The sequence below is a fragment of the Chionomys nivalis genome, chromosome 9 (genome assembly GCF_950005125.1).
Source record: "Chionomys nivalis chromosome 9, mChiNiv1.1, whole genome shotgun sequence".
Taxonomy (NCBI): domain Eukaryota; kingdom Metazoa; phylum Chordata; class Mammalia; order Rodentia; family Cricetidae; genus Chionomys; species Chionomys nivalis.
The window spans coordinates 46,898,190-46,922,422 of NC_080094.1; the positions used below are offsets into that span (position 1 = coordinate 46,898,190).

Sequence of the window (24,233 nt, forward strand, 5' to 3'; positions counted from 1 at the left end):
CCTCGAGAGAATGGAAAGAAAGAGACTGGCGGAGGAGACTAACAGGACAAGAAGGAAGCTGGCTGTGCAGCCCAGAGTCCCAAATGCCAAGAGGAAGGACACTCGGGAAGGAACTCTCCCGTCAAGAATGCTACTGAGGGCTTGAGCGGGTAAGGACCCTTTGATCTGGGTCACTGGGAATACATGGTGACTTAACAAAAACAAGTCTGGTGTCCAGAGAGGATATCCGTCTCTGCCAATGCAGCAAGTCAGATACTGTTTCCAAAACTGTTTTCGTAGAAACCATCAAAAACAAGCTTGAGAAATGACTTCGAGAAAGAATAATCAAGCGTCAGGACTCGGAGAGTAAACAAAGGGCAGACATGACTTCAAAGAGGGCAGCAGGTGCTGAAGTCAGCTGGTGGGTTTTAGAAAGTCAACTCCAAATAGCTAGCCTTCTGAAAAGTGATGACCACCACGGATGAAGGAGAAACCCCACGCCCACCCAAGAGGATGGGGGCTTTGTTAATTGCAGCTCTAGCAGTGGATGGAGGATACTCACTGCAATTCCAAACCACAGCTCTAGGGCCTGAAACATATTCCAACACTAAAGCATTTTTAGGGATAGAGAGTCACTGTCTAAAAGTCAAGAATTAAATTCACTAGGAAGGGAAGCATGACTGTGTGGTCATCTAATAACATAATTTCAATATGAATAAAATCTGAGGTCAACACAGTTACAAGGAGCCATTATCCAACACGCTTAACCTATTGGTCACCTTGGAGACTCTGTATCAGATAACGGTACCCATGCCTTTGAGATGGATCTGGAACCTGACCACACTCGATGTCACACACCCGAAGTGTAGGTCATGACAAAGTTTTGAAAGTCTATGCTATACTGGCTGTGTTCTGTCACTGTGGTAGAATTGAGCAGAAAAAAAATGAATAAAGACTAATTATTATATCAACAAGCACAGTAGCTCAGACGATGGCTGTTTGTGAAGGGGTTAGCCCTGAGTTGAACAGCTTGGGTTTGAACATGAGAACTGTCTGCTCAGCTGCTCTACGACCTTGGAAAAATGACTAAAATGCCCTGTGGCCCATGTGTCACATACACAGTACTGGGGTCCCACTAGTGCTACCTTGTATGGCTGCCGTCAGAATTTATGTTAAGTAATGCCAAATGCAGAGATGGGTTCTTGACACAAGTTAAAATTTAATAACAGGTAAACATTTCTTGCCATCTTTCAAGATCAGGCATCAGGAAATTGAAAAACACTCAAGAAACATATAAGTCAGTAAATGTTGAAAATTAAAATATACTTAGAATTAATAAAGAGTTTTTTCATTAAACCACAATTGATAACATCAAAGCAGTATTTCAGAAGATGGGCTTGTAGCATTAAATGCTTCTAACAAGTGAGATAGTAAGACAATAACACTTAAGATACAAAAGAGGGCTGGGGAAGCGGCTTAGCAGTGATGAGAACCAGTATTCAGATCCCCAGAGCCACATAAAAGCTTGCCAGCCCACCCGTTATCCAAGCGTAATCTAAATCTTGTATCATAGGTGAGCTGGTATGCTTTTATGTGGGTTCTGGGAATCCCAAAGAGATGAGGAACCCTGAAACAAACTGACTAGCCAGATTAACTGAAACAGTTAGCCCTGGGTTCAGCAAGAGCCTGCCTCAGCGTGGAAGCTGGACAGCAATCGGTCTTGAGCAGCCACATGCATGTGCACCTGTGTACACATGTACACCACACACACGAGAACATGCACAGACATGCTCATACACATACATATACAAAAAATCTTAATTGCAAAAAGCTTCAGAAAGATACCACAAGTAGGAAAATAAACTCAAAGAGGATGGAAGGAAATACAATAATAAAAAAATCTTCAGGACAGAAAAATCGGATGCAATAAAGTGAACAGAGAGATGCTTATGACTTAAATAATAAGTATAAAGTAAGTTCGGAGATAAGATGAATGAGAAAAACAAATGCCAGTAGAAATGACAAAGGAGCCATAATTACAACTACATCAGGAATTAAAAAGATAACAAGGGGTTATGAACATTGTACCAGGAAAATTTAAAACTAAGAAGAAATGGAAAAATTACAGAAAAATGGAAATTATCAAACCAGACCCAAGAAGAAAGAATATAAGTAGATTATAGTTACCGAAGAGGTAAAGCCAACACTGTCACATGGTTTAGAAAGAAACCACAGGCCTGTACAACCCATAGCCACCTGTCCCAGATATTCAAGGGACAGAGCACACAGTGCTAATTCTACGCAAAGCTTTTGAGATAACTGGAGAAAAAGAGCAACACTGTGAAGTCATTTAGTGAGGGTATAATATTTTTGTAACACATTTGTTGGTGCATCTTTTTGTGAGGAAGGCATGCATGCATGTAGAGATCCAAAGTCGACATCAGGTGTCCTCCTCAGGAGACAGGGCTTCTCACTGGAACCCAGAGCTCATTGATTAAGCCGGTCTATGGGTCCCCATGTCTGCCTCTTGGGATCTGGGATAACAGTTGGCCTCATACCTACCTGGCTTTTATGTAGGTGCTAGCCGTTTGAACTTATAGTCATATGCTTGTCCAGAAAGTCACTCACCCTCCTAGCCATCTCCCTATCCCTGAGACACATATGTATTCTGATATCCAATCAAGAGAAGGGCACTCCCAGGAAAGGACAGGAGCTAGCCTTACTCAGTTGCTGATGGAAAACCCCAAACCTGTATCAGCAAGACAATAGCACACATATTATACGCAAGGTGGACAGCTAAGCTGTGTTACATCCACAAGCTCAGGGTTTGATCTCAGAATTCAGAGGGAAAAAGATGTTATAATCACAACAAAAATGCAGATAATTCCATAGACCCAGACTTTAAAACTAACCAATAATATAAACCCACATATACACACATCTGTTCCTAAACCAGGAGTACGACAGACTAGATCAGTTTATTTTCTATGATAAAAAGTCCTAATAAAAAGTTCAGGGGAGAAAGGGTTTGCCTCAGCGTACAGCTCCAGAGGGACAGAGCCATCATGGTGGGAAACACAGCGGCAGGTGCAGGAAGCGGGTTGAACATCGCATCTGGACGCAAGAAGCAGAAAGAGGACCACCAGAGGCCACGCCCACTGACACAGTCCTGCAGTAAGCTGCTACCACCTAAAGGTTCCATATCTTCCCAAACAGCAGCAAAACTAGGGAGCAAGCATTAAAGCAGGTGAACCTATGGGGGAACGCGCCATACTCAAACTGCAGCACAGGCCTTCCTTAAGAGAGCAGTTTGTGCAAGACCAAAATGCAAATGTAGGTGTTTAACCAGCTACCACCACAGGAAATCCTCACCACTTCCATGGTAAGAGACAAAGAAGTAAGAGCAAAAATTGAAAAGGAAGAAGCAAAGTTATCATTTCTCGTAGGTGATACAATCATCATCTTAGAGAAAGCCAGAAAACTATAAACCAATTATTAGGACAATCATGACAGTTTAACGTGGTCGCTGGACACATGATCAATGTGTCTATGTATCGGTGACAAAGGTTAGTTTCATACACCGGAGAAGCTGTTGTAGAGAGGGTAGTAGATGCTCCGTTTCCAGAGTTTCTGCCCTGGTTCCTTCAGTGAGAGACTTGAACTGTAATAGGTAGGCTGTTTTTAGTGAGTGTCTTACCACAGACACGGAAATCAAGTCAGGACCCCTGGGAGTGGAATCCAATTTGAAGCACCAAATGTGTGCTTCCTAGGTGCCTCGTGCACACAGTCTAAAGGTCATTTGACACACTGCGCTGTGGGCTTGCCTTCTAGTTCACACTTGTCAGGAAGATTGGGTGTGAGATAGATGCTTTTTCCACCTTGTGTCATCACGTTGATATTCAGACAGTTTTCTGTTTTGAAGTATTTCAGACTTCTGAGGTTTTGCAGCACACAGCTCAGTCTATATCCTCCATAGCCGAAGGGAAGTCAGATGCCGGAAAGAACAAGAGTGGGCAGACACTGAGAGATACTAAGGCTGAATCTGGGAATCTGGAGGGATGGATGTGGGGGCTCCCAACTCCTCCTGGCTCTTAACTCTCCTAAGAACTGAATTTTCACCCTCCCTCTTCCTGTCCTCCTGGCCCTCCCCTCACTCTCTCTGCTTCTTTCTTTTTCCCTCCCTTCCTAAGATGGATTCTTCTTCTGGCTTGCGTAAGCAGTAACAAGTCTCTCCTACTTTTCACCCAGAAGGCTTTTAGCTGAAATGATCACCCCTCTGAAGTCAACTGTGAAGCCTTACTGCCTCCACCCCCTGTGGTCCCCCTGATATAGGGTGGATCCTTCTAGAGAGTTATGAGTTATCTCACAAGAGGAGAAGGAACTGCACAGCAGACTCCAAATTTGGCAAGGCAGCCCAGGTTCCATGCCAGCCACATCCGTTATTCACCCGTACGTCTGGACGCTCTCCATTCTGTATAAAATTTATAATCACCTTACTTTTGGCCCTAAGAAGCTGGGGCTGAGACTTTCAGAGGAATGTTGCCAATGAAATTAATTATCCTTGTGTCACTGTAGCAATTTCTCTTTCCTTTATCAGTAACAAGGGTCAGTTTTACTGCCTGTACAGCACACTCTAATTTGCCTAACAAGATGGGACCCATTAGCACAAGACTGTCAGAGTGATAACACAGAGACTTTCATGTACAGGGATGACCCTCCCCCGCCCCCACTGAAAAAGCACTAGAGACAAAGATGCCTGTTTAAAAAAAAAAAAAACACGCATTATGCTAAATAAGAATTAAGTGTGAGTCACTAACTAACACAGAGAGCCAAGGAACAAAGTTCCATAACCTCCCAACATACACACTCAAAAAGCAAAAACCTAAATCAGGGGCAGGATCCTTGGATCTGGAAGGCCTGATATCTGTTTTTAAATTTAAAAACATACTAACTTATGTATTTATTTATCTCATTTTTTAAAAATTTCCCCACCAAGTCTACCCCTGCACGGAGCTCACTCTTCTCCCTGAGAACTCACCTGCCCACGTGCAAAGCCCATTTCAGAAACTGACCCCACGTAAGAGCCACTCTTTGTGTTCTCTCTCTCTCTCTCTCTCTCTCTCTCTCTCTCTCTCTCTCTCTCTCTCTCTCTCTCTCTCTCTGTGTGTGTGTGTGTGTGTATGTAAAAAAGTTTCTGTCCTGCCTGCTCCCACAACCATTCAGTCCCAAAGAAACCAACAGAGGCGCCATTTGTAAACTCTGTGTGCAATAAACCAAAGTCAAAGTCCCTACCAACGTAAAGTATTCATTTCTATATCATGTGTTTGTGTTTGACATGGTTTCACTGTGCAGCCCAGGCCACTGGCCTTTGACTCATGGATCTTCCTGCCTGCCTCTGTTTTTGGAACCAGGATACAGGTGTGCAACACCACACCTGGTACTAGGCGAAGGGCTGGTTTAGAACATTTGCCTCCTTTCATTAGATCTGAGAGGTGGCGTCTTACCCCTTGCCGTTCCAGCTGGGGCTAAGTCACAGGATAACTAACAGTCTCTGCTCCTTGGCCATCGACAAAGCCCAGGTACTTGATGTTTCAGGGGCTCAGAATAAAACAGGCAGATGTGAAAACTTATGGAGCAGTGAGGTGACTCAGCAAATAAGAGAGCTTGGAGCACGCTGTGTGACGTGAGTTCCATGCCCATCCTACAGTGAGGAACAAGAACTGACTCCCGAAATTCGTCCTTACCTCCGCACACGTGGTACTTGTGCCTGCACGCACACCTGCAGATATTGTTAGTCATCTCACTTCAAAAGCAAAACTCCTTTAGGAAAGCAAGAGTTGATTCCTCTGAGCTTGGAACAATGCTGAGAAATCATTGAGATCACAAAGTGATTCTTACTGTGTTGTATTCAGTTATTCCTGCAAGCAATCTTCAGAGAGTGACTTAAAGAGTCTAAAAAAGGCCTAGGTTTCAGTCCAGAGCTCTAGAGTAATTGATTCTTATGGAAGAATCTCAATACTTAAGAGAAAGGGTTTTCTGATAAACGAGAAAGGTAAAGAGTTGGTCAGCAACCATGATGAATTCTAGAAGAATCAGGATAATGCAGGGCTGACAAGGTTGCAAGTGTCGACCACAACAAAATCAACGCTTGGACCTTAGAAAAACCCTTCTCTGAAGCTTTGACATTTCCTGCATTGAGCACTGAGTAAGAACTCTTCCACCTGCTCCAATCCCCATTGTAATCCAGCACCCTAACCTGCAGCAGACCCTAACCTGCAGCAGACCCTAACCTGCAGTAGGCACTAACCTGCAGCAGACACTAACCTGCAGCAGACCCTAACCTGCAGTAGGCACTAACCTGCAGCAGACTCTAACCTGCAGCAGACCCTAACCTGCAGTAGGCACTAAGCTGCAGCAGACTCTAACCTGCAGCAGACCCTAACCTGCAGCAGATCCTAACCTGCAGCAGACACTAACCTGCAGTAGGCACTAACCTGCAGCAGACCCTAACCTGCAGCAGACACTAACCTGCAGCAGACTCTAACCTGCAGTAGGCGCTAACCTGCAGCAGGCACTAACCTGCAGCAGACTCTAACCTGCAGCACACTCTAACCCCACACACAAATGCAGTCCCAGCTAACATGACTTTCAGAGCCAGAATCCTTCAGCAGCATCACTCACAACATGTGACCCAGGCACCAGCCAAGATTGTTCTTGGCCCCGTTTCTTCTCCACAGTTTGGACAGGGAGCCAAACAACAGTCTCTGTCATCATAGACCTGAGTCAGGCTGACCTCCTTGTCTCTTTTGAAAGGTACATATCCTTTGAATTGCTGTGAAAGCTGAGGATTTAAATAAATGCTATATTTTTTCCTCTAGGCCAATGATTCTCAACCTTCCTGATTTTGTGACCCTTTAGTACAGTTTCTCATGCTATGGTGACTCTAACCACAAAATTATTTTCATTACTACTTCATAACTGTAATTTTGCTACTGTTATGAATAGTAAATATCTGATACGACCCACAGGCTGAGAACTTTGTTCTAGGAGTTTGGCCTGGGGTCTATAGGACCCGAAAGGATGGGTGATCATCAATCAATTGTTCCTTCAGGTGCTAGCCTGTTTGCCCACAGAGAGCCTGCACTGCTGGGTGACAGGGTGACCTCCTTGTTCCTGATGACGTTAGACTCCTTCGTAGGGCTGGCCAGGGGTCCCTCTATATTCTTGGATTTTTTAAGTCACTTTTTAAAAAGTATAGTTCTTAGACAAGCACGTTAGCACACACCTTTAGTCCCAGCATTCAGGAGACAGAAGCAGGCCTGTGAGTCTGAAGCCAGCCTGGTCTACAGAACGAGTTCCAGGACAGCTAGGGCTGTTAAACCCTGCTTTGAAAAACAAAACAAAAGTATACAGTCCTTTAGAATCTTCTGAGCCACCAGCGGGTACTCCTGGGCGTTCTTAGACACCTGTACTCAAAGAACCTCTATCCTCCCTCTGCAGAGTACCTGAGGGGGAGCTGAGTGTAAGCACCAACACAGCTAGCTCACAGCAGACAGGCCAGGCTCCTTCAGGAGTGGAGCAAGGCTTATGCTCCAGAGCCTGGACTTCTAGACATCTCTGGGCTTCTCAGAGATCAGTTCTGTTTATGTCAGGCCTTGGATCTGTTCCCAGGTTGGCCGATGCCAGATAAATGAGGTGGTGTTGAATCTCCCTGAGGAATCAGCCTTATGGTGAAGTCTACTGAATAAGCAGGGCATGTGTACCACATGCCTCTCATTTGTTAGCTTACAAGCATCAGCTCAGTGTTGCCTTATGCAATCGCGGAATGTAATCACTCGGGCTTCACCCAGCTGCATTTTATCCCCAACAGCAAACAGCAGCTCCATGTGAAACATGAAAGACGGGGTCAAGGCATGTTTGCTGATAACCTTATCATTATGCTGGATCACACATCTCCTCAGAGACCGTCCTGCTCAGTTTTGTTCCATTGTTTCTTTACTCTGTTTTTGCCAATTCTGCTCTTCTATGTGGGATTCTGGAACACGCAGAGAAGAAACAGATCTAGTGAGAGGCAGAATAAGCATGGTCTATGGGTGGCAGTGGGGCATGAAATCCTGCTGGCGAAACTGCTCTCAGGGACACAGTGAGCACGGCATTGGGACCTTCTGTGGCCAAGACAGTGGCCACAAGATGTAGCTATGGGCATTCAGGTACAGTTGTCACTCAACTGTACCTGAAGTAGTCGGCAAGGCCCCAAGCTGAGTCAGAACTCCAGGTCTGTTTCTGTAGACCCTGAGGCTTTAGGCTCCGACTCCACAGTCCAAAGCCTTATCCTGAGGACTCCAGCCAGGTGGCTCCCACTTGTGTTCAGTAAGTTGTGATGGAGAACAGGAAAAGGAAGGGAATAAGGTTGGGATTCATCAGTATGATCTGTTATGTCATTCCATAGATGAGAAAGGAGGAAGAATCAAGTCCAGTTGTCCTTCAGTGTAAGGAGAATCAAGTACAGTGTCCCTCGGTGTCTATGGACAATTAACTCTAGAACCTATGCAGGTACCCTAATCTTGGATGTTCAAATCCTTTACATAAAATGCATAGTGTTTACACTTAACCTTTGCACAGCCTCCTATATATATTAAATCATTTCCAGATCGCTTCTCAGACTTAGTGTCATACAATTGCTATGTAAATGTTTGTGATATGATATAGATTAGGGAGTCATTTTATAAGAAGAAAAGTCTGAACATATCTAGTTCAAGCACAATTATTTTCTGAATACTTTCCTTCTGCAGCTGGTGAGAGGCAGGGATGGGTAAGTCGGTGCAGAGGACCGGCTGCCTTTACCGGATTCTTGTTCAGGTCCTGGGATTTAAGAGTTGAGAAACTGAGGCCCTCAATAGGAGGAGCAAGGTCAGAGCCTTGACCATGAGGTTCCAAACACAGTAGTGCCCCTACAATGACAAGATGTCTCTTCCATATGTTCACAGAGTCAGAAGTGTGAAATCAAGGCCATTTCTCCATTGGGTGACCTTAGAGAGTTCAGTCTAGGCACTCCAACTGGGTCAAGAGGCAATGTGCAAGAATTGCTACACAGCAGCAGGTCCCGAGAACTTGATGGACCCCATCAATCCTTAAAGAAAGAATGCAAGTGACAAGGAGAAGCAAGGTGGGAGTTCTGGCCACATGACCAACCAGAGGCCATAGAGTAAAGCGTCCAATGGCCAGCTACCCACAAGGCAAGGCCAAGGGTTTCATCACATCTGAACAAGGCCAGCTTGGTTTCTCCCTTCCATACTAAGATATGAGGCTGAAATGCAGCACACCAAAAGCTGGCTTGACTTTGCCTCCTCCCTCTCTTACAGGAGAGGACTGGGATGAATTTAACCATGTTCCATCTTACCTCCCTCTGAAGGAAACATTGGGGAACTGCTCAAAGGGGCTACTAGAAAAAGAAGATGCAGCCCAGCGGGTGGACTTCCAGGACTACAGACTCCGGGGAAACAGGCTCAGGCAGGTGAGGGGCCTGCCCAAGCTCACACAATTGCCAAGTCACAGATCAGATTTGAATTGCTCATCCACTGGGGAGGACTCAGCTATTCTGTGAGTCCTTACTTCTCCTTGGCACCCACATTCTTTACTGAGTGGAGGGTGAGCCAGCACAACCCAATTTGCATATGAACCAGGGATATAAAAGGGGGGCTTTGCTTCTAAGACAGGCTGGGGCCCCATTTAGTGCTTAAAGAGCAGCTATTTAACATCTTTGGCTCCGTATTCTCACTGCTTCCCCGCCTTCTTTCTGATTACTTTGGTACTGTTCAAATTCCATTTTAACCACATGCTAGTTATACATCTTGTTGTATTTTTCTGGCAGAGATATCAGTGCTTATAGTATAAAACTCGGAAATCCCAAATGCTCTAAAATCTGGAAGAGACTTCAGATTTCAAAGTGCTTTCAGCATTTCAATGCAGGAAAGTCTGAAAATATTCCAAGATCCAGAAAATCCCCAAACTTGAAACACTCCTGGTCCTAAACATCCCAAACAAGGAAAGCTCAGCTTGAGTTTACCTTTAACTGTTCCCAGTCGACTTTTGAGCACTGTTACACGGCCCTGTGTGTGGCCTGAGAGCCTTGCAATAGCAGGGCTCTTTGCCTGTGCCCTTTGTATGTATTTCATCACACTTGATTCCAGCACAAAGCCAGAGGATTGAAGCACTGCACTTCCATCTTGACCTCAGGCTACAAGGTTATCACTTTTGTTTAAGTAATCTGCTCATTAAACATATTTAAACTGGGCAGAGTAGTGCAGACCGGTAATCCCAATACTCAGAGGAGCAAGAGACCAGTCTGGGCTACACAGTGGAACTCTATTTCCAAAAGACTGGTGTGTGTCTGTGCAATCTAAATGCTGAGAAAATACCTTATTTGTTGATCCATGTGCTTGCTAATTTTATACTTTCGGGCTGGAATCCTTTTCATTTTACCCAAAGAATTTCTCTTAATATTTCCTATAGCAAAAGTCTGTTGATGACTAATTCTTTGAACTTTTGCAATTGCATGATGTATCTTTATTATACCTCTGTTTTTGAAACATAATTTTGTTGGATGCATAAGTTTAGGTTGCTTTATGTCCCATTCATAACTTTAAAAAATACTATTTTACATCCTCGGACTTGCCTTGCTGTGAGAAATCTGCTGTCAATTTTACATGCAATCCTTTCATATGGGATATTTCTTTGTAAAAATAGTGAAAACAATCCTCCCAGACCAGTGTGAGCACTGAGCACCGTTCCTCGATACTTCTGAGAGACTTTGCTCAGCTTTGAGGCACGCCCTTACACGCCTAAGGAGCTATCCTCTGAGCCATACTGCTGCCATCTTCCAGAGGTCAGAGGTCAGCTGAGAGAGAGCCCTTCACCATCAGGTCTGTGGACTGCTGCCATTCCCCCAGAGAAGGGGGGTGGGAAAGGCCATTAGACCCTCACCAGGTAGCTCAGCAACATCTCCCAGTCATCTGCAAGCAATTTTGTCCTTATTGGATATGGCCTGGGGTCTAGACTAGAACATATAGGTGGGGCTCTTCATTTATGGCTCCGTCATCCATATTGGGCGAAGACTTTTCTCTTCAGCTGTTTTGAAGTTAGTCATGCTCCTGTTAGTAACCATGCACTTGTATTTTATGAGTAATCCCAATAAATTCACTGGTCCCCAGGGTGAACTGTGGTAAAATCCTACATTGGTTGGCTCCCTAGAAGGAGTGGTAGATGGGGTGCATATCCAGGGGATGAATTTTAGTAACACACACGCAGGCACTAAGAGGTGCTGGCCACTCCTTACAGGAAGCCACTGTAGATATGAGTTATCGCTTGGTCCATTAATCAGTCCTGTGAGCTCACATGCCTTGGTCTCCTTGGGCCTTCAGCTCCATGTCTTCAACATGGAGTTCACTGGACTCTACCTCGATTTCCTCTCTGTAAGTACAGCCTAGACATGATGCAGAATGCATCGAAGGTGGGGGGACATGAGTCAAATAATACCAGGATAACTCCAGATAGAGATTTTTAAGATTTTTCTTTATTAAAAGGGAACTCACGGATCACAGTGAGAAAATAAGAATGAGGTCCGACATCCAGGTGTGGCTCTCAGGAAGAAGAGGCTGAGCAGGGCAGGGCCACAGCTTTTTGGTACCCTAAATCATGCCCCAACATGGTCCAGCCTCTTAAAGGCCATTGGCTGAAGAAGGTTCCCCATCACCTCCACCTTTTATCTAAATAAGAGAGTTCCAAACCCAATACAAAACTATATACACTAAGAACAGATATCAAGTATAAAATTAGGATTACAGCCAGCATAAACAATATCAAGCAAGGAACATAGCTAAATGCTTTAATAATCATTTTATTCTAAGAAGTCTAAGTTTTGTATTAGAAATGACTTGGCTAGATCATAAAAGGAAGGTAACTCTGTCTATCTGATCTTCAACCCCACCAAAAAACTGAGAAGGGAGATAATATTACTTGAGAAGGCAGAAGTGCAATCAAGCAGCTTCTAAAAATGTACAGTAGCTGACAGAGACAACTGGCTACTTAGGCAATCACTCAAAGTCTCATTTGCAATGTTGAAGCAACCTACTTTGGCTAATGACTAGAGTAACTGACAGACAATTTTCCGAGGCAGGAAAATTTTCAGAACCGTCTTACCCTGTCTTATTGCTTGCCTTTTGTTGCCATTTAGGTCATAAGGTAAATCTGTTGCCTGTTACTCAAACACAGCTAGAAATCCCTTAATAATCCTGGTGTCAAAGTCTCTGAGCCTCCCAGTGCCACACACAGAACCTAGAACCTGCTTCCCACCACCTCTAAACCAGGGTTAGTGCCTAGGGTTAGTGCCTAACTGAGAGAGTGTATACCCCTACCTCCCAGTCATTCTTAGTAATGAGGGGTGATGTGTTCACATGAACTTGAACTATGACAATTCCAAATGGCAAGGGTCACTTTATAATAGACCAAGGAAACATTTTCTTTCTTTGTATGAAAGCCATGCATCCCGGGCTTTGCACTCAAAAAAGGACCAGCAATGCTACAAGGGCAGAACTCATCAGAGAAATGAGAACCTGGAAGCAAAGAATTAGAAATGGCTTCACTTGAGAGTCTCCCTTCTTCTCGCATCCTGCATTTGTCAGCGTCATTGAGAAGAGTCTTGCTGTGTGGTTTGTCTGGCAGTCCTAGGGCTTGAACTCAGGGCCTTGCGATTGGAGGCCAAGTGTTCTATCTCTGAGCTACATCTCTAAGACCTGAGAAGATTCTTTAAGCAGCAAAATATTATTTTTCAAAGATGTAGCCTCCCCCCCTGCACAAAGGCAAGAATTGACAAACCACTATAAAAATCGCCGAAGATCTTCTCCATATTTCCCAACACAGAGTAGTTATGATATTAAAGTCAGCCATTGCGTGCTATGGAAATATCCATTTATAGACTAAGGAGTCTCAGGAACTCACGACTCTCACAGGGATATTCAAGAGCAGCTGTACTGAGATGGGGAAACTCTCAGGCAGGCAGCTAGGAAAAAAATGGTTACTATATTATGTTGGTTCTCAGGAGATAATTAGGGGCATTCATTCTTCCTCACCTTTAAAAAACAAAATCTTAAATACCAACAGTTAAAAGTAGAAACCGTCTAGTCACAGAAGGTATCCCACTGCCAGGGCTAGACTATGTATCCCCCAAATTGTAGCTTAGGGGTCACACCCTGTGGCAAGGCCCCACCTGCCTAGACTAAGAGTCTAGGGTTCATGGGTGAAGCTGTGGTGCACCAGCAGGTCCTGAGTCAAGGGAATGCATGGTAACCTGCTCTTCTCAAAAAGAAGAGCACATCAGGATAGGAAAATCAGTATTATTGTGTGTGTGTGTATGTGTGTGTGTGTGTGTGTGTGCGCGCGCGCGCGTGTGTGTATAATTTTTGGATTTTAATGAAAAATGTACCTTTTATTTGGGGTCACGCCCAAGAGAACTTGAAAGCCACTGATCTAGACACACAGTGTTTGACTGCAGGTGGGAGCAGAAATAAGCACACCCTTTGTTCACGGTGTCAGTTTTGTTTAAATACAGGATCCCAAGGACATAGAATATGCACAAAAATCACCACCAAAGTTAGGTGCTAGAATATTTTTATGATCATGACAATTTTTACATACCTGAAGGTTGGTTAGTTGAATTATGTTACACCTACATCACGAATGGTACCAGTCATGGAAACTACCACACAAGTGAGATCAGAAGCAACGTCCCTGCCCACTCATGGATGAGAGGAGTGGGCATAAAACCCTAAACACACACAGTGCATACAGATAATGAGGCTCAGAAACCAGTCTCAGCTTGGAAGCATAGGTGGAGAGAACACTTTCTCCTCTGTGTTTTTCTATATTTTCAAAAACTTCTACAGTGGGTGTGTATTGCTCTTGTTATTAGGAAAGGTAACCTAATACATGTGGCAATAAAATGGCTTCACTGAGGAAATAAGCTGCCCTCCCTAGGTGATACTCATACTCGGTGACAAATAGGAAAGGTGGGGTGGGGGGTGGCATCCACAGGTTAGAAGATCTGCTCGTGGGTGAGGGACGAGGCAAAGATTAGTACCAGATAGGTTCAAATCCTGGCACACTGTATGACTTTCCCTCCTCTCCTCACATTTCCTGCTCTCATGCTAGTCATGACATCAGATTTGTTATTCCCCACAATGAGCTGCCAACAGGGCGCTCTGGCTTTGACCATGACTAACCAAAGCCCAGGACTGCTGTTTGCACCCTAAAAAGTAATGATGCCCCAGTCAGTAAAGTGTCTGCAGGACAAGCCTGAGAGGCCGAGTCCAGAGCCCCAGCCCCTGTGCAGAGAGCTGTGTGGGGCACCTCTAACCCCAGCCCCTGTGCAGAGAGCTGTGTGGGGCACCTCTAACCCCAGCACCCGTGCAGAGAGCTGTGTGGGGCACCTCTAACCCCAGCACCCGTGGAGAGCTGTGTGGGACACCTCTAATCTCAGCACTGGAGAGATGAATCCCGGAGCTCGCTGGCCAGCCTGTCTAGCTAAGTCAGTGATCACACCCTGGTAGCAGGATGGAGAGAAGTGCCCTTTCTGCTGACTAGCCTGCCTGCTGCCTGCGGGGAGGGGCTATGCAAGATGCTAGAGGAGAAAAGTGACAAACAGCCCTACACGGATGGGAATCCTTCAATCCATCATACTAACCTGCCAGGCAAAATGCAATCCCTGGTACAATAGTGCCATGGCTATTGTGGTGGGTAAATGGCAGAGCCCTGAATAGATTTAAAGCCACAGAAGAGAATTCATGCCTGGTACGGTATACTATAAACCTGTTCAAAAACTCATGGCTCGGGATGTCATAGGCCCTGGGGTTGGGGGAAAGACTCACTACTGTTATTTTCATAATTTGACATCACATAATACTGCTTTCTAAATATTTATGTTTATATCCATAGATATATGTACTCTAAGCCTACATCAGAGAAGCTTCTCTTTGCAGTGAACAGAGAGACTCACAGTTGTTCTAGCCATGATTGATGAGCTCAGCCCTAAATAAGATATTTATATCATTTATTCAGACTCAGGAAATATCCAGGAAAGATGATTTTTAAAAAAGATTATAAGAACCAAATGATAGAGAGAAGGGCTGAAAAAAACCTCACTATTTTGTGAGTGTGGGACAGAATTCATGAGCCCACAGCAGCTGAAATCACCTACACTGGGCCTGCATACAACTGGACTCTTCGACAGTCGTCCATGGATGGAGAGGGACTCAGAGGGCCCTGCCTTTCCCTGGGGAACTATGGGCTATGGATAGATGTAGGGGAAGGAGAAACTGTTGTGGACTCACCAGATTCCAAAGGATAGTTCTACAATCACAGCTATACAGGTGGCCTTGGTGAAGGTCAGTGGGTCACAAAACAGAAAGATCTACCTGCAGGAAAGGGACTTGTGGGGAAGAGGAGGTATGAAGAGTAGAGGCAGGGAGATGAAGGATGGCAAGGGTGGGAGTGAGTAGCCAAGGCCTCACAGCCATAAACAACACTGTCCAGGCATAAATTTAACTAGTGAACAAAAGGCGAGGGTAGAGATTGAGGAAGAGAGCAGCATCAACCACTAGTCTCTCTGTGCACACACATGCACACACACATCCAATGAATGCACACTCCAAATGTTTAAGTATCTGAAGTAAAATAATAACAGTGCACAGAACGATGGGAGGAGGCAAGGTTTCTGGATTAATCTCAAGCCCCACTGAGGAGAAGAACGGGTACACAGGACATCTACTCTCTCCTTTCATCACTTACTCCCCTTTGTCCATCAGTCCGTCTGTCCACCCGTCTATCAGTTGGCCACTGCTTAGTCTTTAGTGCGTTCTGCATGCTGTACACCCTTGCCAGCCTCAGGCTAGAGGGAGCTGATGAAGAGCTTGTCCCCAGTTCTCATTGTGCAGTGTTCTCCTCCACAAAAGAGCGGCCAAAGAGACCAGCGGGCACTGCTGAAGGTCACTGCATTCCAGGCCACATGTGAGGCTTTGCCTCTGTGGACACAGTGTGCTGTGTGTGGTGCCCGGGAGAGCCCCCAAAGACAGCAATGCCCGGGACCCATTGGTCCTTCTCTCCAGCCTAATTCCAGTTTCCTCTCATCAATTCTTTCCTCCTCTGTCCCCTCATTCAGACTCATAACTAATCTGGTGTCCTCGGTTATGCCACACTCCACCTTCATCCTGTGTGTGGGTGGCCAATGCCTCTGATACAATAAGAAATACAATTTTAGTTGGTCCAGGCCCAGAGCTCCTTTGTAATAAGGCATGTATATGTTGGTTCTCTACCCCCACGTCATGACACAGGTCCACTAAAACCTTTGTGATTTCCCAAATAGTAGAGTGCTGGGAACACCCTTTGTTCTAATATTTGGTCTTTGACTCTGGTTCCTGACACAAATATCCTAAATTCCATGAAATTTTCTGGTCATTGAAGGCACGTTTTGTCTTCATGAGATATCTCCTAAATGGGCTCCCAGACAGCTTCAGAATGGGGGTCAGTAACCAGAAAAACCAAACTGAGATGTGGAGCTCACAAATTCTATCTGTACCTCCCTCCCATCTTCTAGGAGAACTATCATACTCATGAGAACCTTCATGATCCCAAGTGTTCCTAACAGCCCGTCACTCCATAGCAATCCGTCAGGGAGTCAAGGCCCAGCACGAGCTTTAGTGGGAACAAAAATCACATTCAAACGATGGTAGAGAATGAGCGGGGGGTGGGGGGACGACACACTAGATGGTGACCAGACGATCACAGGTGGGTGAGCAGACCTTGGGGTTCAGGCATCTCTCAGAAGGACACTGTCTAAGCCAGTGTAGAATTCTATGTGTGTCCTGATCACCCCCTTGTGAGCAACCCCTGCCTGAGGGATCCCTACAGATCTCACCTGCCACCTGCTCACCCAGCCTTACTCTAGAATCCCGCAGTCATCCTCCTATCTGAAGGGACAACCACCTCCCCTGGCTTCTGGTGGGAACGGGCCATCTGACTTGTCAGGTCCCTCAGGGAGGCCATAATGAGCCACTGCCCTGGCCACCTTGGAGGACCTGGCACAAGTGTACTCCAGTGTCAGCAGTCACCATTCTTCCTTCTTGGAGTCATTTCCTGTGTTCTCCCCATGGGACTAATGGAGCAGAGTTTGAGCATCTGCAGTGCTGGTGCCCATTTCCTATCCTGTCAACCATAACCTTCAAGTTCAGTGACATTCACCAGTGATCTTCATGGCCAGCCACCGCATGCCATTGCATTTTACCAATGAGGTCCACACCAGTTCTTGCCACACCATACAAGAGGACAAGCACAGGTCACAGCTAATATTAAGTTCCCAGAGTCTGGGGACAGTGACACTTTCCTTCAGATTCAAAGACTTTCTTTGCCTGACACATTCTTTTCCCTGCTACATGCTGTACTATGCAGAGTCCTGCAGATCTGGTGACCGTGGTGCCCACAGGCCTGCTCAGCTTCGGGACTCACCATGCCTCCGGTGCACTCGCGACAGTCCTGTAGGCAGCTGATGGTCTCCCAGGTACTGTAGGCTTTCAGGCCGGCCATCAGAGCCTGTAGTGAGCGACTGTTGATGAGCTCCCTCCCCTGGAAGATGTTTTCATCCAGGACAAAAGCTGCATGCCTGCGAGACAAAGTAGAGATATGTGGTGGGCACAGCTGCGTGTCAAAGCCACGTGGGAGAAGCATGCATGAGCCCCAAGATCCCCTTCACTGCCTCTCAGTTTGCAACCACCACTGCACCACATCCTTCTCCCCCCTGTAAATGCTCTCCTTCACTTTCTGCCCAAATTCCTTTCTGCAGTCGATTCCTAAGCCTCATTGGTAATGCTGACCTCTGCCTCTGGTTCGTGCTTCTCTCGCTTCCTCCCAGTCTACATATAGGGTCGTGTTTGACATTATTTTCTTCTACCTACTATACAAAAAGTTTTGCACACCTTGTGAATTTGTCATTTTTTAAAGTCCTCCTCTACTGGAAATTCTGTGACAGATTGTATAGTAAGTAGAATAACAGGCCCAAAGAAGGGCATGTTCCTACCTCTGGAACCCGTGCGTGTGCCACCTCATATGACAAGAGGGGCTGGCAAGGTGTGGTTAAATTAGGGTCCTAGGGGATGCAACCGGGTCCATGGGAACACAAGTGTATGCATGAGAGGGAAGGGACAGAGAAGAGGAGGGAAGAATCGAGGTGACACAGCACTAGGAAACTGCTGACTTTGCAGATGGAAGAGGGCAAGAGAAGCCATGAGGCAGGCCCGAGAAGCTTTTTAAAAGGTCAAGGATATGAATGCTCCTTTGAGCCTTCCAAAGGAAGGCAGACTTGCCAGTTTCCTGATTTTAAGCCAAAGAGACCCATTTTGTTCAGATCAGACTTTTTTTTTTTTTTTTTTTTGGTTTTTCGAGACAGGGTCTCTGTCGAGGAACTAGCTCTTGTAGACCAGGCTGGCCTCGAACTCCCAGAGATCCGCCTGCCTCTGCCTCCTGAGTGCTGGGATTAAAGGCGTGCGCCACCACCGCCCGGCTCAGATCAGACATTTTGAAAGAGAGATGGATCACATCCACAGAGCAAATTCACAATACATAGTTGTAATTTTACTATTTTGTTATTAGTTACTATCGCTAGCTTCTTACCTAAAATTCTTGCCTAATTTTATAAATTATATAAATCTACTATAAGTGTGTAGAGTTTGATATCATCCATGGCTCTAGGCATCCACTGGGTACTGGAATGGACTCCCAGAGATGGGAACCGCTATAGCTACAGCAGTAGATGGAAGCTCATCCCTCTTCAAAATGCTTCTGCTGGTTTCCTTTATTTTTCAGCCATCTGTGGCTGTGACTTCTGTATGATGTCATGTTTCTTGGTGCCCCTTGTATGCCCTTTCACCTCCTCAGTTCTTATTTTCTTTCTGTATTTCCAAATGCCATAGTTGAAGAGGGACAGGTCTTCTTTTTCTCTCTTCTTGGACTACCTTTAGTGTGGCCTCGTGTTCAGTTTCTTTGAACATATTATCGTATAACTAATGTTTGGTGTAAATATTTTCCTAAACTCTCTCTATTAGTCAGCCAAACTCTAGGGCACAGGAAAGGCCCTAGATATGAGCATTAAAGTCAACATGCTAAGTGAGGAACCGTCTTGTCAGGATCTAAATCTTACTGGAAATTTCCAGACTAGTACACTGAAGAGTGCTCACGTGGCATCCGCTTCGGGATGTTGACTGTTGTTAGCATAGTTTGGGTCTTGTTTAGGTAGCCATTTTGGAACTCTCAACAAAATGAGTTTAAAACTTTTACCCTGAAACTATTTGCTGTTTACTCCTATTCTTTTTGTTCAATTCCCCCTATTCCTGTCTTATTTAATTCCACCCATTGTATCCCACCATTAACTTATAGAAGGAAAAATATTTATATGCTCTGAAGAGAACCAGAGAGCCACAGTTAACTTTTAAACATACACTGGTTTGCGAGATAGACACCATGACCGAAGGTAACTCGGGGATGAGAAGGTTGATTTGGCTCACACTTCCAGATAGCAGTCCATCACCGAGTGAGTCAGAGCAGGAATTCAAAGCAGGAACCCAGAGCAGAAAAAGTGTGGAGGAAGCTGCACACTGGCTCTCTCCTGCTTCTGTCAGCCAGCTTCCTATATGACACTAGACTACATGCTGAGGGGTGACACCACCCACTGTGAGCTGGGCCCCTCCACACTGTCATCACAGTGTTCCCAGAAAACAGGCTAAGCTGGGTCATTAACCGGAACACACCACATTATTTTCAGTGATGTATTATAGCTATCTGTTTCCCTCATGTGTGTCATGTGTAGGCGATGCAGGAATGTTTTCCCTCACAGTGCATTTCCATGTCATTTTACTGTCCATTGCGCCACCAATATGTTCATCAGTGAAGAAGGAGGGATGGAAATATAGCTCATGCAGAGAGGAATAGCTTCTACATGTCATAATTTTCATTATTAGTTTCATCTTAAAGTTTTTCCTTATCACCATTATTGAGGAATAATTTAGGATTCATTCAAAGCATACAGATTTGATGGCTACACATTCTTGTGAGACGATCAGTAAACAAAATAGTTTCAACAGCACCCCAAAATTACCCCACATGCTTCTGCAGTCTATCCCTCCCTCCAGCCCCATCCCAAGGTCACCAAGGACATGCTCTCTGCCACTCACTATAGACTTACAGTAGGACTGTGCAATATGAATTGGGCCTTCCTTGTTTCCATTAGTGTTATTTTGAGACTTATCCTTGTTACAAGCACATGCCAGGCACTGTTATTTTCTCCTGCCAATCACTATTCCATTCTGTGTAGTGCAGAGACTACACTTCAGCTGTGTATTTGCTTGTCAGTGAGCATTTCAGTTATTTCCTGTCTGGAACCATTACAGACAAAATGACTATGAAAATGTGTGTGGACATCTCAAAAGAGGCACATGACTTCCTTTCTCCCATGTATGTAGCCATGTAGCGATGACATGGCTGGTATAACAGAAACAAGCAGGTCCCCGGGGCTTGCTGGCCAGCCTGCCTAGCCCAAACAGCGAGCTTCCCATTCACTGGGAGACTTTGTTTCAAGTAAATAAAGTGGACAGAGATGGAAGAAGACACCCAATGTGCTCCTCTGGCCTCTGCATTTGAACACACACACACACACACACACACACACACACACCTCTGCTCTGTTGAGCTGTCTTGAGATGTTGAATGAGCCCGTACATTGATGTGGGATTCCCCCTCAGTATGCTGTAAATATGCTTTATTGCCATTGGTTAATAAAGAAGCTACTTTCGGCCAATGCCTTAACAGAGTAAAGACAGGCGGGAAATCAGAACAGAGATGTAGGGAGGAGAGCAATGGAGCAGAGGAGAAGCCACATAGCCTCCAGACACCTGCCCACCTGCCAGAACCTTGCCAGTAAGCCACAAGCCTCGTGGCAAAGTATAGAATAATAAAAGTAGGCTAATTTAAGATGTAAGAGCTGGCTAGAAATATGCTTAAGCTATTGGCCAAGGAGTGTTTTAATTAATACAGTTTCTGTGTGATCATTTTGGGTCTGGGCTGCGGGGAAACAAACAAGCAACCTCTGCCTACAGAACTGGTGCCAACGTGGCCAACTACATCCTAAGGGCTTGCTACACCATACACACTTAAATACGCACTAGTGTTTATCTGAAATTTATCCTCACAGGTGCTGAGTGGAAAAAAATTCTCTAAATGGCTGGATGCAGCTGAAAGACAGAGTGTTAGCATTTCTACACCCTTCCCTCCGCCCCTGGTCAGGAGCCAAGCCTGGACTGCTTGAGATGCCCATTCAGTTCAGGAGTAAATAAGAGGCAGATCCCAACAGTCTTTTGAGCTGGTGCACTGCAAATAGCATTATTTAAAGTTGCTAGTTTCTTTCTAAACTAGGAGATTTTCTTTCTACAGCAAATCTCTCTAGATGATTCCAAAGGGAGCTATCAGTCACCAGCTTCCCTGGCCAGTGATTTCACAACATGGAATCCCTGCTCCACACACTAGCAGAATGGTTTAAATACAAAACTAACCACCTCCTCAGTCAAATATGATGTCATTGAACAAGGTCATTTCACTCCTTCGTTGAATTAACCTATGAAGAGTCAGGCACTGTGAGATAGGAAGATGCCAAACCATGGACCCACAACTGCTATGCTCACAGGAGTCAAGTCCTCAACCAAGAACGCTGGTGTGATGATATAGTGGACTAGGCCACTCCTTATTCTCAGAGTCACTTGGAAGAGCTTTGTCTGAGAAGGTGACTGTCCGAGTACAGGAAGCAAGAGTGTGAGCGACAGGTGCTGCAGGGACATGGAGTGCGCCTGTAGGAGGGACCCGATGGGAGGACTGAGAACTCAGGGACTGAGCTTGGAGTCCAGCAGTACAGCCCATGCGAGGAGAGCCACCAGTGAGCGCTCAGACTTCGTCACAGGCAAGAGGCTGCTGGTGAGGACTGTGAAGAGGTCCGGGTTGGAGGTGGACGGCAAGAGTGTGGGACTTAAGAGGTCAGCTGGGGTGACAGGGGAAGGAGAACAGACTGTCAGGAGGTGGGATTGGCAGGGTGGGGGAACAGAGGTCTGGGGATTACGTATTGCATTTTCTCCACCCCTCAGTTCATGTACAATAAAGTTGACTCCATAGCCATGACTAATGCTGACATAAACATGAACGCTCAGATTAAAAAGGACAATGTTTGGGGAATCTTGCGGGTAATGCCACAGCAACCCACATGATTGAGCATTCAGCATTTTCCTCTGAGCATATCCAAATCCTCACTCATTTGATCTTTACAAAAGGCCCCTAAGTCGGGTTTTATTATTACTATTTTGTATGCGGAGTTGAGACAGAATTCCAAGCCACACACATAGCAAATGGTGGGATCGAGTTACGTAACCCCAGAAAAGCCCATGCCACCTCACCTCTGTCGTGCCTTTCTGACCACTCAAGACTTATTACAAGACACAGGGGGACAGGCGGGGCCAGCTGATCTGGGCTGCAGAGTGTTTTTGCTGCTTACTAACACCCGGCTTGGATACCAAAAGACCTGGCCCAGCCCACTGTTTGAGGAAAGCTCTGAGCATTTCACCAATCACGCCTCAAGGTACCCAGCCCCTAAAACGTGAGGCCAGCTGGCAGCAGCACGCCTCCATAAAAGTTGGAACTCAAATCCCACAGTTTGATAACCTGTATGGAGAAGGAAAATAAAAAGAGGAGGAGGGGAGAAGCCAGCAAAATTTGGCCACGCCGCAGTGAACTGGACTGGCTACTTCCTTAGAAGCTGAAGGGAGCGAGGTCTCTGAAGTTGACCTCTGACCTCCTCATACACATGACAAACAGGCAATATATAATTAGGAATTTAGAAGGCCATGGAGCAATTGGATTGGTAATGTGTTCAACAATACAGCACCACATGTCACACAAGAATGGCTCTGTGATTTGGCATTAATTAGCATGAATCCCTTGTCATTTCTCACCTTGAAACCCAAAGCTAGAATAGGGGCCTCTCTCAGCTGGAGCAAACCAAACTAAGCAACAGGAATAGAAATCAGAATGCGTGTTTTCTCAGCTACGGTGGTGACATGCGGTTCAACTTCAAGGGATCCAGGAAGCTTCCCAGGGTGATAAAAATGGTTCAAGCTCAGTAGGGATGTTTGTTACACAGCTGTCCATATTTGCTTAGACTCACTAAATGATACACGGAAATTTGAGCATTTTACTCTATCCAAACTGAGTCTCAAAATTATTCGGAGCTAGAGCTGAGCTAGTAGTTTAGTGGTATAACACTAGCTTAGCGTGTACAGCAGCCTAAGGTCTAATCCCGTGTGCCCAGCACGTGCAGCAGCCTAATACTGTGTTAGTTTTTGTCAACATGATGTAAAATCGAGTCAGCTGAGAAGAGGGAGTACCTTCATCAAACTGGCCTGTAAACAAGTCTGTGGCCATTTTTTTTTTTTTTTGACAAATGGTTGATGTGGGAAGGCCCAGTCCACTGTGGGTGGTGCCACTCCTGGGCAGGTGGTTCAGGCTTGTATGAGAAAGGCAGCTGAGCAAGCTTTGGGGAGCAAGCCAGTCATCAGTGTCCCTATCTAGCTGCTGCCCTGACTCCCCTCAGTGATGGATTTGTCTAGAGGAGTGTGAGTCAAAGAGACCCTTTCTCTCCCAGTTTGCTTTCGGTTAGTAATTTATCACAGCAACAGAGTAGCAGGATGCCCCAGTACAGGAAGAAAAAATTCAGAAAATTTTAAGTATCAGATGTTGGATGTGAGTGATGTATATTTTTCCTCAGGTAGCTTGTTTTGCCTGGCACAGAATTCATCCTTGGTACTCTCTGGAGTCCTGGACTTCTGTTCTGTGCCTCATGTTATGAGAAGACCTCCTCCTCCACAGGCCCAAGGACTGGCACCCCACAGGTCAGCAGTACAGAAGACAGGGCAAAGTTTCTCTGATGCCCATCGTCCTATAAAACCCAGCATACACTCATCAGTGTGTAAATCTTCCAACAAGTGAGAGGCTGTAAGGTACCCAGAGCCCACTGCAGCAACCTCACTGAGAAACAGAATTAGCATGCTAGAGGAAAAAAAGAACACAGGAGAAAGATATAAAGTTTGATGTTCTTTTCCCTGTCCACATCCTTCTGGGTC

The 24,233-nt window shown here is 45.5% G+C and overlaps 1 protein-coding gene across 1 annotated transcript in view; it reads right to left on the minus strand.

Annotated features, from left to right (window-relative positions):
- The window catches only part of Acoxl (acyl-CoA oxidase like), a 296,568-nt gene that overhangs the window by 118,191 nt on the left and 154,144 nt on the right, over positions 1-24,233 (minus strand). The window contains exon 12 of the mRNA XM_057781242.1: positions 17,533-17,686. Within this exon, the coding sequence (XP_057637225.1) occupies positions 17,533-17,686 (154 nt within the window). The remainder of the gene's footprint in view (positions 1-17,532; positions 17,687-24,233) is intronic.